The following is a 16419-nucleotide window of genomic DNA, read 5'->3' on the forward strand; positions in this document are numbered from 1 at the left end:
ATACTAGTTCTACTGAACGTGCAATGGAGCTTAAATTTAAATTTAAATTAAAAAAAAAGTTTTAAAATTGTTTTTTTATGTTGCGTACATATAAAATTGTAAAATTTTCCCAATCATTATTTTAATTTTATTTTTTTGAACATCTTTATTTTCTTTTTTTTTTTTTTTTGCAAAAAGAATAATCATAGCTCAAAGGTGTAGTTCAATGTACATGAGTAGGCATCTCATTGATATAGGGAGCAAGTAGAGCGTCATTAATGGCACGTTCATATAAGTAGGGTTGAAGGGGTTTATAAAATAAAAATATTTAACCTGAATATGAGATTTAAAATTTTTAATTTAAGAACAATAATAAAACTTTAAAATTATTTTTTCCTTAAAATTAATCATAGTGTCATAAATGAGAGAGAGAACTATAAAATTATTTTCTTAAAATTCATTAATTAAAAACTTAAAATTAAATGAGGGTCATTAATTAACAATGAGATTTAAAATTTATAAAAAAAATTAATTGTGAAGAAAGTAATTGATCTTCATACATTCGATATAGTATATTAAGAACTAAAAAATAAATCATTTAGAACTATAACCACTGAAGATGCCATAAATAGAGGGTCATAAATGACACATTCAAAAACAAAGATCGAATTTCATAAAGAATAATCCTTTGAAAAATAATATCGATCCCATTTTAAAAAATCGATAATCATGATTAACTTTTTTTTAAATCACTATAAGACCCACATTTAAAAACGATGAGCATCTTCATCTTAAAAACTCGTGACATTAAACTATGGCAAAAGAGTGGAGTGACATAAACGTAGCGTTCATGCCTCAGCAGAGGCATAGGAACGAAAGTGCCAAGATACAAACTAACATACATATTTCGTTTTTCTTCTTGGGGGATAAATATGTTTCCTACCCATCTTAATCTGCTGATAGATATGAAGCCATTCTCACATTGACAAAATGTTTGCAGCTGTATCGCGCTCCAAAATAAGATTTGAACTGCCTCATCACCGCCGCCGCCTCCCCTAAACAAAATCGAAGGGCACATTAAAATCTTATTCCCACAAGTCATAAGGTAGCGATTTGTATATATTTTAGTAGCATAGCTTACCGAGCTCATGTAGTCATCCATGGATGATTGTTTTCTCTTTTTAAAGGAAGTCAGAGCAGGAGTCTCCATAGTCGGGCCCTTCGATGACGACCGCTTTGTTGGTGTCTGAAAAGGCATTGAAACAGAAGACAATTATTAGGCCAAAACAATTGCAAGAGCCATGAGTCGACACAATCAGAAGTACAAAATCATTTGTGTACCCTAGAGAGCTTTTTATCTTTCCGGGCTTGTCTTTCCCGCTCATCAAATTCTTGGTTTTCTTTCTCCACTAGACGTATAAGGGTATCACAGCGTCTAGCAAGTTCCTGAGTCGTTCGAGACTTGACAAACCAATCGAACCGAAACAAGGGTGAAGTACGAAATGCTGCCTTGAGCTCATCCCAGTTGCCATAACCAAGTTTGTGTACCATGCACAACTAAAATAATTAACACAAAAGGTCAGGATGTGAATGTATAGGTTTCAATTGGAAAGAGATGAGAGAGATTAATTACCATGAAACGATCACACTCTTCATTATACAGTTTTCCTTTATTTTGGCCATACTGAATCTTCAGTTCCAACCATGGGTTCTTATAACGATCCAACTTCTTGCCGATTGCTCTCATTATTTCTTCTTTTCGTGAGATTCTTGCCTCACCTCTCTCAATGATCTTAATGATGCGATCATAGTCTGAAAATTCAAAAACAAAAAATAGAGGAGCGCCCAGAATTGTGATGCTGCAGAGACAGAAGAGAAGTGGGTTGAGGACAAAATACCATTTAATTCTTTGTATCTCTGTCTAAAGACATCCGCATATCTTTCCACCTCTTCTTCTGTTTTCCCCTCCATTTCTGATGCTATACTCTTAATATCATTCCGTCCATACTTCTCACATGCTCGAGTGAAAGCATTGAAGTCTTTCCTTGTCCAAGTTGAAAAGCCCTAAAAAGGAAAATTATATAACAAAGATAGGCTCTATATGCATATGTATTGCCTAATGAACTCACCTCTTCAAGTAGTTGCTCCTTCTCTGCTTGTTCCTCTGCAGTCAATGGATCCCCTAAATCTGTTTCGCCCACAACATGACCAAATTTATTTAATTAATCAATCAATCAAGTATACATGTGCAAATTAATTCTAGTACCTTCAGGTTCCTCTTCATCGCCTATTGTATCTTTTAACTGATTCTTTTGATGAGATTGCTGAAATTAGAAGGAAACAACAGCAACAACATTAATAACCTTGTTAAAAAATAGAAAAAATGCAGGAAAAATATGTAACATGTCAAAAATGTTAACAGCAACAACATTAATAACCAAGAGGTTATATTTACACCTGAGGATCCTCATCTTAGGTGTATCCATCAATTTGCAAAATGAAACATAGAACAGATGATTATTTATATTATTTGGGTAACTAAAACTTAGATCAACAGTTTTCAGTGATTTGGGATAAAGAAAAACAAGAGAGGAACACACCATGAGATATCGAACTTCTTTCTCATACAACTCACTCAACCTCTGAGTGTTGAAAAATTGAAAATCATGCCTGAGATGTTACAACAAAAATAATTAGTGAGATAGATAGCAACATATACATAAGTGAGCATGAAAGATCGGCTAACTTACAATTGAGGCATACGGGGAATGCGTGGCTCTTTAGATTTTGTAGGAGCACCTTGCCGCATTGCTTGCTTGAAATAATCAGCATCAGAATAACTAAACATCAAAAGTAGCACATTAGACACAATGACTTTGACCAATATGCATAATTGCAAACAATATTACATCTTACTTTCGTTTTCTTTCCCTCCTGGATGGCTCAACCCAGTTATCAGCAACTATTTTTTTGAAGTCAACCTTGTTATCATCCTTAATCAGCAAATTTGAATGTCAGTCCAATAAAAATGAAGCTAGGTATACTTCAAAGTCCACACATACCTTCTCAATATCAAAATCATACAAGTCAGCAGCTGTAATGAAGAACAGAAATTACATAAGTCATCCAAGGAAATATCTAGGAATTGCTATCAGAAAGGAATCGGCATACTGTCATCCATCTTAAACTTTATCGCATCCTCTGTAAACTTTTTCATTTTCACATCAAGTTCAGCAGTCGCTTCTTCTCCTTTAGCTATGATACGATCGATGTCCTCATCAGTTATTGTACTGTCCTTGGAGCTAAAAACCATTTCAGCGCCAAATCTAACCATTTGTAGAAGTTCATCTTTATTAACAGCTGCATCGAGGAAGTTTATCGATTAGAAACAAAAAAAACTGGTAGATAATGGAGAAACAAAAAAAACTGGTAGACAATGGATAAATTGCTTGAACCACAAGCAGTAAGCTCTTTGAAGAAATCATTACTTTTCTGTTCTGCTAATCGTCCTTGCTGAATAACCAAGGCATCAAGAGCAAGCTTCTTGTATGCTCTCTCTATCACTTTCTCCTCAATTGCAAACTGCATTTTAGATATGTCAAATAATTCAAAAACATCATTAAACTAAACTGAAATATTATGATACCTCAGTACAGAAACGGAACACTTGTACTTCTTTCTTTTGGCCAATTCTATGAGCACGATCCTGTGCTTGTAAATCAACTTGTGGATTCCTAGTAGAGGTGTATCCATAACAATTTAGTGATGAGCATAAATGTAGCAACAGGATTCACAAAAAGGAAGAGGAATACCAGTCACTGTCATAGAGAATGACAACATCTGCAGTAGCAAGATTAATTCCCAGTCCACCAGCTCTTGTAGAAAGCAAGAAAATGAACTTTTGGCTTCCAGGTTGATTAAATGCTTCAATTGAAGCATCACGTTCTTCTCCCCCAGTATTCCCATCAATCCGGCAATATAGGTACCCACGATATAGCAAGTAATCTTCCAGTATGTCCAGAAGTCTAGTCATCTAAATTACAACACATATATGAGTGTTAAATAAATAAAACATTAATATGTTACCTTCTACTGCAAGTATGACTGGGCAACTATGTATGAAACAAGTTGGGGAAAAAAGTCTGATTATGAGAAACAGGATATGTAAAATCAGTTGGACGGATATATATCAAACAAGTTGGAACAAAAACAGTTTGATTATGACAAACAAGATATGTATACAACAAAGATTAAATATCACAAGTTTCAAATAGGTTAAAAGTGAAAATGGCAGGCTTTGCATGTAGTTCCAAAATGATAAACTGAAGACCCAATTGATATAGACCTGTGAAAATATTAGAACTCTGGAATCTCGTTCCTTCAGTTTAGGCAACAGCTTATCTAACAGGACCATTTTTCCTGCAAAAACAACTTTTGTTCAGAAAGCAAGGAATTATCACTATGGTAAATTATCATACCTCAACTGAGTAAAAATACCTCAAAAGAATTTGGAGTTACCTGCATTTGTAATAAGATGTTCTCCAGTTGTATAAGGTGGCCCAGGTTCTGCACCTTGGAATAGATATGGATGATTGCAACATTTTCGCAATTGCATAGCAATGTTCAAAAGACGCTTGCGCTCCCCTCCAGCATTAATGACCTCCAAGTCTTTTTGAAGCAAAGCCCGGTAATAATGCTTTTGCATTTGTGACATTCCTACCTTGAGTATAGTTTCCTTTTTTGGTGGCAAACCCTTTTCAACATCAGATTTCAATCTTCTCAGAAGAAATGGGCGAAGAACCTATAAGTGAAGAAATGCTCCCACATTTACAAATGCATAGATCAGGAGTAGCACAATCTTGATTTGTCATTAATGGATACACACCTTGTGAAGTTGTTGAACGACCTCTTGCTGATCATTGTCTCCAGATATTTGGAACCATTCATCAAAAGTTTCAGAAGAACTAAATATCTCAGGAAGCAGAAAATTAAGAAGAGCCCAAAGCTCATGCAGATTGTTCTGCACAAAGGAACAATTGCTAGTCATATATCAGATTATTGAACTAATGTTTTGAACATTAATCCATACAATTCCTTTTGGTCACAAGTATTACAGTATCCTAATAATTTAGAAAATAATGAAAACCATCATACAATTTTATTTTAATGATAGTTAACATCTATCTTTCTGGATATATTACAAATGCAATAAACATCTGCATATTTCAGTTTTAATAAATACATAAAATATTAACAACAGTTAAAATAACAAAAATGTGTCCAAAGTTCACGCACCAAAAAATGCAAACTAGATTAAAAAGAAGAAAGAAAAACAATATGTAGAAAGAAAAGAAGCAATCTGAAAGATGAACCGATATATTATTAAAAAATGTCTTAATTGATTTACATATTACTAGTAATTTAGCCTTACAGAGGAATAAGATCCATGTGCTCAATCCCAAAAAATTGGGACAAACATGGATTGATGATGATAATAATGACAACCACTAAGTGTTAAGGAATCCCTCTCACTAGACTATAAGCCAAAAGAAAGAATTAATTACCTGAAGTGGTGTTCCAGTGATAAGAAGGCGGTAATTTGTATTATAAAGCCTCATTGTTTTAGAAAGAAGAGAATTTTCGTTCTTTATCCGATGAGCTTCATCAATGATCACATAGCGCCAACTAAACCGTCTTAAAGCGTTCTTTTCTTTGATAGCCATTTCAAAACTAGTTACGCACACATCAAACTTGCCAGCCACCAACAAATTTTCACGAATATGTCTCTGTCAAATAGCACAAACAAATTTAAAAAAAAAAATACCCACACAGTTTCTTGCAGCTAGAAAATGAAACGATATCTGAAGAAATTAAAGAAACATGTTTAGGCAATTGACTGACTCTTTCTTCAGGATCCCCGAGAAATTTTACGGGGCGCAGAACAGGACAGAATCGCCGAATTTCCCTCATCCAGTTGCCAAGAGTAGATTTTGGTGCTACCACCATGTGAGGACCAGTTATTCCTCTAAATTCATGCAAATAGCCAAGTAGAGAGATGGTTTGCAATGTCTTTCCAAGACCCTAAGAAGAGGAATATAGATTGTTGCCTATATACTTTCAATATAAAAACAAAGCAAATGCTCCAAAATAAACGGATATAAACTGAGATCAAGATTTACTAAAGATTATAAAATCTTTCCTTTGCAATACCATTTCATCAGCTAGAATTCCATTAATTCCATTTTCATACAATCTGATTAGCCAATTCAATCCAGCAAGCTGATAATCTCTCATTTTTCCTTGTATACCTGCAGAAGTAGATAAAGGATGAACATTGAAGATCAAAATTTACATCACATGCTAATCAGGAAAAATAACCAATTAAATAAACTAAAATCTGACATATTAGAAATGGATGCTTTCATCAACTACTATTGTTGGGTTTAAGTCAACCAAATCTTGTGCCTCAGACAATAGATTATTATAGCCAATAACTGAATTGTTTTATGTTCATGGAATAGCAAAATAAATAATATAAATAATTGTGGTAGATTTAATTAGCTTAATCATATTATCAGTGATTTCATATAATAATTATTGTTGTTGTTGCTGTTATTATTATTTTTATTATTACTATTACTACATTTAAAATATCATATTATTGTTATTTTTATCTAATAAAATAATATTTTAAAATCTCAAATATTATCATATTTTGTTAATATAGAATAAATAACTAAAAGATATATTAAAAAATATCAGTTTTATTATATAAAGTAATAAAAAATAATATTGCTCTTATTATTTTCTATATATAGATTATTGTTTTTTAACAAACATGAATGATGAATACAGACTTAATAAGAAAAAGATCTCAGCAGAACAAAAATCTTACAAGATGGCTGTGTGACCAAACGGGTCCCTCCGGCACCTGCAAGAGCATCCTCTTCCTCCTTAAGGTACTCTTCATCTTCTTCTTCCTCTGTTATTTTAGATGCATGACGCCCCCTGAAAAGTAGGGAACTAATTACAACTTTTTTACATGACAAACAAATTATGAAAGCGGGAAATCTACTCAGAAAAGAGTTAAGTTTAAAATATTCCATAATGGCAAAATGCAATAACAAGTTAACCTAATGTGAGATTCAATTGGGATTCCACAAGTAAATTTGAATACATATGCAACAGTAAATTCAGCAGCTTTAACAAAATGTTATGCAGTCTCTATATTGCTCAGGAAAAATACATATTATGGCTACTAAAGCTAATCGTATTCAGGATCTAGTGTAGGAAATTAATTTTCATTCCACAGTTAGTTCAAAAGGTTATAGTCACAAGAGGCCATAAATGAAGGAAGAAACAAAACTATTAATTTTAGCACAAGTTTGCAGGCATATAACTCAACTGGTATTGAGGGCTAATTCTTCATTTTAATCTAATTTTTGCATCAGAAATCACAGAAATACAAAATTAGTCCTAGAGACCTTTCTGATTAAATAATAGTCAAACAGGTTGCATAGTTCATATTTGGGTAGTAGGAGCACTAATGATTTCTTCAGACCATTAAAAACCATGAACAGCACTAGCTATGTAACAACATTTGAGATCATGAGATCTTTTTAGCTGCCTAAAGGCCATATAAACAGAATTCTATTAGCTATCAAATTTTTAAAAAACCTAGAGACAGCTATGATTTCACAAAAAGAGAAAAATGTAAACTACCTGTATCATTACAAATTCACAAACCAGTGTTGCATAAGTCCATAGTTTTTTATCTCATGACGAGTAGGGGAAATAAATAATGTAAATATAGTTAGATAGATCATGAGAGCAGTTATAATCAAAAGTTGTTGGTGAAAGCTTCAGAATTTTGTTAATAACAAAGCATAGGTAGAACCAATTGAAATGAGAATTTGCTAGCTCTTAATCTTAGATAAGCAAGTGTAACAAATTTGTGCACTTATAAGCATGATTGTATATATATATATATATATATATAAAACTAGATTGTTGATAAATTTATATATCAATGAAATTTTCAAACGAATGGTTGATAAATTTAAGTCTTCTTACATAAAAAACAATGGTACATATATAATCAAAACTAGATTGTTGCTAAAGTCTAACAATAAATCTTAAGATTAATAGTTACCATTAAGTCCAACATGGCAAACTGTTAGGCAATGGAATAATAAGCAGCAGCAGTCATTAACTTAAGTTGACATAAAAGCAAAATTAGACAAACCATTGAAGGTGAACAGATTGTCCACCTAAGCCACATAGTTTTCTTGAAACTAAAAATATACCACACATTTGGAATGAAAAATCTAAATGCATAACCCCTAACCATTACTCCACTAGTCAGCTAACAGGAAGAATCAAGAACGAATTTATAAGTCCATCACATGCACGTGTAAGAAAATGTGGATTGAGTGAAAGTGGCAAATTTAAAATTTGTTTGAGTGTCAACAATTTAACAAGCAAAAATGTTTCAAAAAAACTAATATTAGTCGATCATGAACACCTAGAGCATGGAATCAAATACTCAGCAATCCAAGGCCAACTAGATGGGAAGGATAAAAACTAGTCACAAGTACAGATACAACTAAATAAATTTCTAACTTATATTGTAGTTTGAATAGCAACTGAGTACAATAATTAATCTCATAAACGTAATATAGCAAAAGGCTGATATTCCTAAATTGGCTAGTGAAGAATGTATGTATTCCTTCTACTTCACTTCCAACAACCTTGTCATGAAGAGTTTCAAAACTTGCAGCCTACCTTCCTCTTGGCTTCTTTTCTGATGCAGATTGGGCACCCTTTGCAAAATGAGCAAAGATCTCAGTCTGTTGCAGCAAGTACTTCAAACGTCCTTTTCCCTTGTTGTTCTGGATAATATGTTAGGTGCTTAAATATCATAAAAGAAAATGTGAAACAATGCATTGAGTCATTGCAGTAGGGAAAAAGATCAACATGTGGAAGAGCAGAAATACATGTGCATGTAAAAGATACATCAGCAAGGTTCCTTGACATGCTCCATGTGGTCTTTTTTTTGTGTGAATCCATATGAAACTAGAAGTAATTTGACTAGCAAATAATCTACAAATGGTGCGGTCGGTTTTTTTGCGATTTAACAAGTAACTAGGACATTCAAATTCAATTGCAAAGTTTTACTCATTTTTCCAAACCATAGCTTGGTAAACTAACAACAATTACCTTGAAAGATAATGTCACATTTCCATTTTCTTCGTAGAGACATTCAAATTCAATGGCAAGATTATAAATTTGCTGACTTACAAAAAGAATAAAACATTCTCAATTACCAAAAAAAGGAACAATATGCCTAGCAACTCATTTTTCCTGACCGTAACTTGGTACCTAACAATAAACCTTGAAAGGTAATGTTATGTGTTTCCATTTCCTTCATTGCTTTCTTAGCTATAGTTATGTTCTAAATGTAATTTAATAATCTTTTTTATATTGCTATCAGCATTTCTAACTTTGTTCATGGCACAGTGAAAGGCTTCTCATTTAAACAAGAAACTGTCTTTCTTCATTACCTGTGATACTATATCTACTAGAAGATGGAACTTGAAAGAGAATCATGCCATGAAGTTGACCCAATATCGATCAATGATATATCAAGATGTAATATAAAGCAATCAATAGCTAGCATTATTATCTATAACAGTTATTTAAAAACAATAACCATGTCAGCATCAATAGCAGCATTTTGTGAATCAAGCAGTTCTTGAATCTTCTGTTTTTTCTTCCGCTGCATCTCTCTTAATCTGACTCTTTCACGCTTCCCAATTTCAGAATTTTCCTACAGAAATGTCAAACAATCACTCAATATGATCCAAAGGAACTCCATCATCCTTGAGATAAAAGAACATGATGGCTTAAGTCATCATATATGAGGCATACTTACAATCCCATGAAGTGTGATAAATTAAAGGCATAGAAGAAAATCTACCAAAACAAAACAAATTCCATTGAAATTCAGGAAAAAAACTATATGGTAGCAATAATAATAACCTAGCAAGCCTAATCTACCAGATTCCAAGTGTTAACATAGTTCAAGCTTGCCGGATCAGAAACATATAAACTAGACCAGCACCTCCAAAAGAAACAGAGGGACATGCAACTCACACCATTTGGATTGGCCTAACCCAGCATTCATTCAAAAACCCTGTAGTGAAATGGAGACTGCTCGACCTTAGAAGCTAATTCACATGTAGGCATGCCTGTCTACCGATTCTATTTATTCGTTGATACATTGGCTCGCTCCCCCCACCCCTACCCTCGAATTCCAAGAATAAATGAGCTGCTCACACCTTCAATTTCCTCCATCAATCAAAAAACCCGGACGGACCTAGCTCTCCCTAAATCTTAAGAGAGATAAAAAAAAACATTTCCTAAAAAACAATGTAAAGATAAGATGTTTTGCAACCCTAGCATATTTAACAAATCTAAAGAGCTTGGAGGAAAGCGATCAGTTGTAAACGGCAGGAAACCACATCAAGCGCATGAGAGAATAACCAAAACTCAGATGTGTTCATTTTGTTCACAACGTTCACAGGTCCATGATAAAATGCACTTGTCCATGGTAATGGGAAACCCGACGGTGGCACCGATCTGATTCCAACGCACAAGCAACCAAACCTTACCTCCTCTCCATACTCATCGCCATCGTCCTCGTCTTCCCTGGCGTCCTCCTCGCCGCTGTCATCCTTGGCCTCGTCATCGTCGGGGCCAGCCGTTCTGGCGACCGCCTCGAGTTCCTCCTCGTCGATCTCCTCCTCGATGTTGGCTTCCGCTCCATTCCTGACCTCCTCCTCGGAGGCGATCGAGCCGTTCGACGGGGTTCCCTCGGAGGAACTGCCCGAATCGTAGGGTTTCGCCATCCGCAGAAGCGTGCGAAGGGTTTCGCCTTTCGAAATTAATCGCTACGGAGATGCGAGAAAGAAAGCAGCTTCCCCGTTATTAATGGTGCCGTTATGTGATTTGGTCTGACCGTGTGAGGGCAAAACGTGCGGGACTTGGCGCGTGACGGGATTGCCCAATTTGGGTTCCCTCCAAAACGCACCCTATTGCTTTACATGTTTTTTTTAAAAAAAATTATAGTCTATTTATTCAATTTTTGAGATTTAATTAATTTTAAAGAGGGACAATCCCACGTTACAGATCCACCAAATAAATTTGAAACACGTGTAATTTCTCGCCCAATAAATAAATTCTCAAAAATATCCATGACTTCTCGCCCAATAATCAACTTTCCAAATTTAGAGAAAAATATCTTATAGTATGTCAGAGTTGGAATTCGAACTTTTGATGCTTAGTAATCCACTGAGCACTTTGTGTTGAAAATGTGAATGAAAATAAGAAATGTAGATGAACGAATGAATGATTGCATTGTGCATAAATTTTTAATCTCACATTAAAAGTCTTATAAATTTATTATTGATTTATATTGATTCATAAATATTGATGTTATGAATATATATATATATATATATGGGAAGAAATTCTTTTTTTTTAGACAAAATAAAAAATTGTCTAAGAAAATGAATCAATATTTTGTCACTCGATATTTAAGTGCATAACAGATGTATCAACTTATTTTAAGCATCACACGGAGATTGCTTCCTAAATATTTGGCACTTGACTAACTCAACAATTCGACACTCAACTAACTCAACAGTTCAACATTCAGTAACTTGACACTTGATACTCTACTTAGTCAACACTCTACAACAAGGTAACTCATGTACAAATCAGGTCACCCAAGGCAGCTTGATTATACAAGACATCTCAAATTCGACAACTCACTTTGTCTCATTCATATAAGACATCTCTGCTCGATCATATAAGACAACTCTGCTTATCAGATCAACTCGCCTATACAAGACAACTCTGCTTAACCATACAAGACAGCTTAGTTTGGCAAATGATCAACTTGGCAGTTTAGATTATCCACTCAAACCACTTAATAGGTAAATTTGAAATTGATTTTTAATTAATTTCATTTTAGAAAAAAAAATCTCTTTGTCCATAATACAATCTATTCTATTTTTATATTAAAAATATTTTTTAATATTATTATAATAGTTACGGAATAACTATTATAATCCTAACCATTAGACTTTATTATTATATATTAAAAAAATAAGTCAACTTATAAAAAATAGTATATAAAATATTTGTATATAAAAATTTATTTAATTGGTTAATATTATTTAAATTTAATTAACATCACTTTGAAAAATATTAAAAATAATATAAAAATATCATACCAACTATTTAGTGATTGTTATTTACAAACTGTTATAATATTATAATAATTATTACAACTATTATAATAGTCATTCAAGTTAGTTGAGATGATTTGAAAATTTTAAATAATATCGATCAAATTAATAAATAATTTTTAATATATAAATATTTTACGTATAGTATTCTTGATGGAATTAAATCAATTTATTTTAATATATTAGACAATTACATATAGTTATTATATATTATAGTAGTTATTCTATAATTACTAAACTTCAATACACAAAAATTTCATAAAGCTATATATATTCAAATTCACCATTTTAAAGTCATAAAATAGTAATTTTATCATTGTGTCAAAAGTCTCTTTTGATTTAATAATATTAAAAAAATATTTGTAGAATAAAAAAATAGCTTTTTAAAAGCAAAAGACGGTCTTTTAATATTCTTATAATTAAGTGTATTTTTTATTTTTATTTATATTTTTTTTCTGACAACTTACAGGATGTAAATAGGCTTAGGTAAATATCGTAATGGTGGAAATCTTTCATTTTGTAAATTTATTGACTATTATTATAAATATTATTTTAGAATTTCTTCATGTATCAGAAGTTTTTGTCCCAACACTTTTAAAGTGTACAACTTCATGAAACATCGATACCATTTTAGCAAAACTATAGTTGAAAAATAAATTTTAAATATTTTATACATTTACTCATAATGATTACAAATTGATATATAAAAATTAATATCTGTCTAAGAAAACTCCATTAGTTCTTATAAAAAGTACGCCGAGTTATATATATATATATATATATATATATATATATATATATATATATAGGATTGATATCCTGCGCGACGAAAAATCCCGACTCCCGTGCGCGACACCCGACCCACGCCCACTGCCGCCGCTCCCGTTTCGCCGTCCGGCCACCTCCGGCCGTCGAACCGGCCCCGATCGACGCGCCACTCGTCGGCGCGTCGATCGGCGTCGGTCCGGCGGCCGCCGGTGGCCGGACGACGGCGAAATCGGCCGGAATCGCCGCCGGCCACTGTGGTCTCGGATTCCGGCCAAATTCGCCGCCGTCCGGCCACCTCCGGCCGCCGGTCGACGCGCCGGCCAGTGGCGCGTCGATCGGGCCCGGTCCGGCGGCCGGAGATGGCCGGACGGCGATGAAATCGCGGCGGCAGTGGGCGTGGGTGGGAGAGCGGCGGTTTCCGGCCGATTTCGCCATCGTCCGGCCACCGGCGGCCGCCGGACCGACGCCTGTCGACGCGTCGGGCGCCGGCGATCCTTCCCCGGCCGGTCTCCGACCGGAATTTGGCCGGATTCCGGCCGCGATTTGGTCGGAATCGTCGCCGGCCACTGTGGTCTCGGATTCCGGCCGATTTCGCCGTCGTTCGACCACCGGCGGCCGCCGGTCGACGCGCCAGCGAGTGGCGCGTCGATCGGGGCCGGTCCGACGGCCGGAGGTGGCCGGACGGCGAAACGGGAGCGGCGGCAGTGGGCGTGGGTCGGGTGTCACGCATGGGAGTCGGGATTTTTCGTCGCGCAGGATATCAATCCTATATATATATATATAGTCCTGCTATGTTGCGTGCCTATTTCTTACGTGCCCGTGTGCGACATCGAATCCACCGATCATCATGCGATTACGCGCCGCATCTGACCGTCCAAATATAAGAATGTACAGTGTCCCGAGGCCCGACCCCCTGTCGCTGTCGATGCCGTCGCCGCGCCGTCCGGCCACCACCGGCTACCGATTTGGGCGCGATCGACGTGCCATTCGTCGGCGCACCGGTTGGTGCCGGATTCCTGTCGAAAATTACCGAATCCGTCGCGCAGCCACTGGCGGCCAAATCGCGGCCGATTTTCGATCAAATCACGATCGGTTTCTGGCCAAATCACGATCGAAGACCGACCGGCAGTCCTTCCTCGACCGGTCTTCGACTGCGATTTGGCCGAAAACCGATCGCGATTTGGTCGCCTGTGGTCGCGCGCCGGATTCGACGATTTCTGATCGAATTCGTCAGATTCCGTCCACTATTCGGTCGGAATCCAACGTCTGCCGATGCGCCGGCGAGTGGCATGTCGATCGCGCCTGAGTTGGTGGTCGGCGGTGGCCAGATAACGCGGCGACGGTGGCGACAGCGGTGGTGGGTCGCAATGTCGCGCACGGTTCGCGTATTTCCCTGTTACACATCACAGCATTTTTGTATATATATGTATATAATTATTTATTTTTTATTATCTAATTAATTTATGGAGATGATTGATTCAATCGTATAAGAATTTTTCATCATCAATAGGATAAATCAAGAAGTATAGATGACTCATAGTAAACGATCAAACATCGTGGCCGCATGGACCATCAACTCAATAATATTGACATATATCTAGTGATATATTTTTGGATACTTTTAATAATGTAGGATTTAAATTTTTTGGAATCTGCCATCTCAGTAGCTTTATACGGTTGATCTCATTACTATTTATGAGAAGATAAATTAAAAAGTTGCTTGGCCATTACAGAAAAGGACATTATCTCATCTGCAAAAGGTGTAATCCGTCACCTTAGCGACCCCACGATCATTTATGAGGAGGTAAACCAAGAAACTGCACTTAGACATTATCTCAATTTCATCTAGATTCAACCTTTATCCATCTCATCAAATTTATTATGTACTAATCAATTAAATTATATCTCGAAGGCAGGGGCGGCTCAAGCTCACGGAGGGCCCTAGGCGAAATTTTTTTTAAAATGATTGTTATTATTTTAAAAAATTTTCTCTCACACTTTTTTATTCGGACTTGAGACCGACAATGGTGGGTTTACAATTTTTTTAAAATAAATTAAAATTTTAATTTTAAAAATAAATTTTTTATATAAAATTAAATTTTCTTACTTTTTTAATGCAAGAAATTATTTTCTGAATTTTGATTTTTATTATTAATAACAAATTTATCAAGTGCACCTTTTTGAGATTCATTAAATTCTTCTATTTTTCTTTTTTCATACGTTTTATATGTCCAGAATCATATTTTTTAGTAGACATATTTATATTTAAATAATAATAGAAATTAAAAGATAAATATTTATTCTAATAATGAACTATCTACTAACAATTAATAATAGAACATAAATAAATATTTATTTACTCTAATAATGAACTATCTACTAACAATTAATAATAGAACAGAAATAAATATTTATTTACTCTAATAATGAACTATCTACTAACAATTAATAATAGAACAGAAATAAATATTTACTTTAATAATGAACTATCTACTAACAATTAAAAATAAACAGAAATAATTTACCTTGGTAGTCCGTCAAACGATCCACTGCCCTCGAACGATTCGTCAAAAGACTCGTAGAACAGCTGGATCAAACACAAAAAATTACTATCTAAAAGCTAAATCTCAACAACAATAATATTGAAAAAAATAAAAAAAACTACCGGATCGGCTTGACTGTTTGAGTAAACAGCAATCAGACGAACTGTAAACAGCAATTCGAAGAAGACGACCATAGACCACTCGACCAGAGGGGCGAGGCCCTCTCGGTTTCGCCGGCGAGGAAGACGGTCGAAGATTGAAGAAGAGGGCCACTGGCCAGAGGGCTGATGGGCGAGCGACGACCGGCGAGCCTCGCAGTTTCGCCGGCGAGGAAGACGGCCAGAGGGGCGAACTTGAAGCCTCGCGGAGTCGTGATTTCACCGGCGAGGAACGGAGGAAGACGACCAGAGGGGCGAGGCGGCGAGCCTCGCGGTTTCGCCGGCGAGGAAGACGGCCAGAGGGGCGAGCGGCGAGCCTCGAGGTTTCGCCGGCGTCGGCGAGGAAAACCGTCGAAGAAGACTAGAAGAGGGCTCGTCGAACGGACCGGACGGAGGTGCTCCGTGCTGTCTTGCGCCTCAGGGGCCCTCGCGTCGAAGAAGAGGTTTCGCCGGCGTCGGCGAGGAAAACGGGGAGATCGCGTCGGCAGACGGCAGGAGATGAAGAGTCGAACGGTTGTCGCGAGATCGGCGTTGAGAGAACGGGAGAACTCGTCGAACGAGGAGAAGGAGAATGTGTCGAATCGAGGAGAGGGGAGATAAAGGGGATATCGGTATCGGGACGCGGCAAGATTTGATCAGATTTTAACCATTTATTAT

At 36.0% G+C, this 16419-nt stretch overlaps 1 protein-coding gene across 1 annotated transcript; it reads right to left on the reverse strand.

Annotated features, from left to right (window-relative positions):
• Positions 1–764: 764 nt before the first annotated feature.
• Positions 765–10922, reverse strand: LOC141826593 (putative chromatin-remodeling complex ATPase chain). Its single transcript, XM_074713852.1, has 25 exons — positions 10653–10922; positions 9692–9808; positions 8764–8870; positions 6875–6987; positions 6190–6287; positions 5881–6060; positions 5544–5765; positions 4865–4999; positions 4498–4780; positions 4325–4398; positions 3792–4012; positions 3626–3713; positions 3468–3561; positions 3151–3339; positions 3042–3073; positions 2896–2972; positions 2730–2819; positions 2580–2649; positions 2246–2303; positions 2109–2167; positions 1878–2043; positions 1613–1791; positions 1321–1536; positions 1121–1225; positions 765–1034 (listed from the first exon to the last, which is right to left on the reverse strand). Exons 1-25 carry the CDS (start codon positions 10887–10889, stop codon positions 1017–1019), a joined length of 3228 nt encoding a protein of 1075 aa, XP_074569953.1. The 5' UTR covers positions 10890–10922; the 3' UTR covers positions 765–1016.
• Positions 10923–16419: the final 5497 nt, after the last annotated feature.

The sequence above is a fragment of the Curcuma longa genome, chromosome 4, assembly GCF_044706935.1.
Source record: "Curcuma longa cultivar G26 ecotype Majalengka, Jawa Barat chromosome 4, ITB_CL_G26_1.1, whole genome shotgun sequence".
Classification (NCBI taxonomy): domain Eukaryota; kingdom Viridiplantae; phylum Streptophyta; class Magnoliopsida; order Zingiberales; family Zingiberaceae; genus Curcuma; species Curcuma longa.

Coding starts and splice junctions, on each gene's coding strand:
- LOC141826593 (XM_074713852.1), bottom strand. CDS start 10,889: ATGGCGAAACCCTACGATTCGGGCAGTTCCTCCGAGGGAACCCCGTCG. Junction 9,809..10,652: donor GCGATGAGTATGGAGAGGAG/GTAAGGTTTGGT, acceptor ACATTTCTGTAG/GAAAATTCTGAAATTGGGAA. Junction 2,973..3,041: donor ATGATTTTGATATTGAGAAG/GTATGTGTGGAC, acceptor TTGCTGATTAAG/GATGATAACAAGGTTGACTT.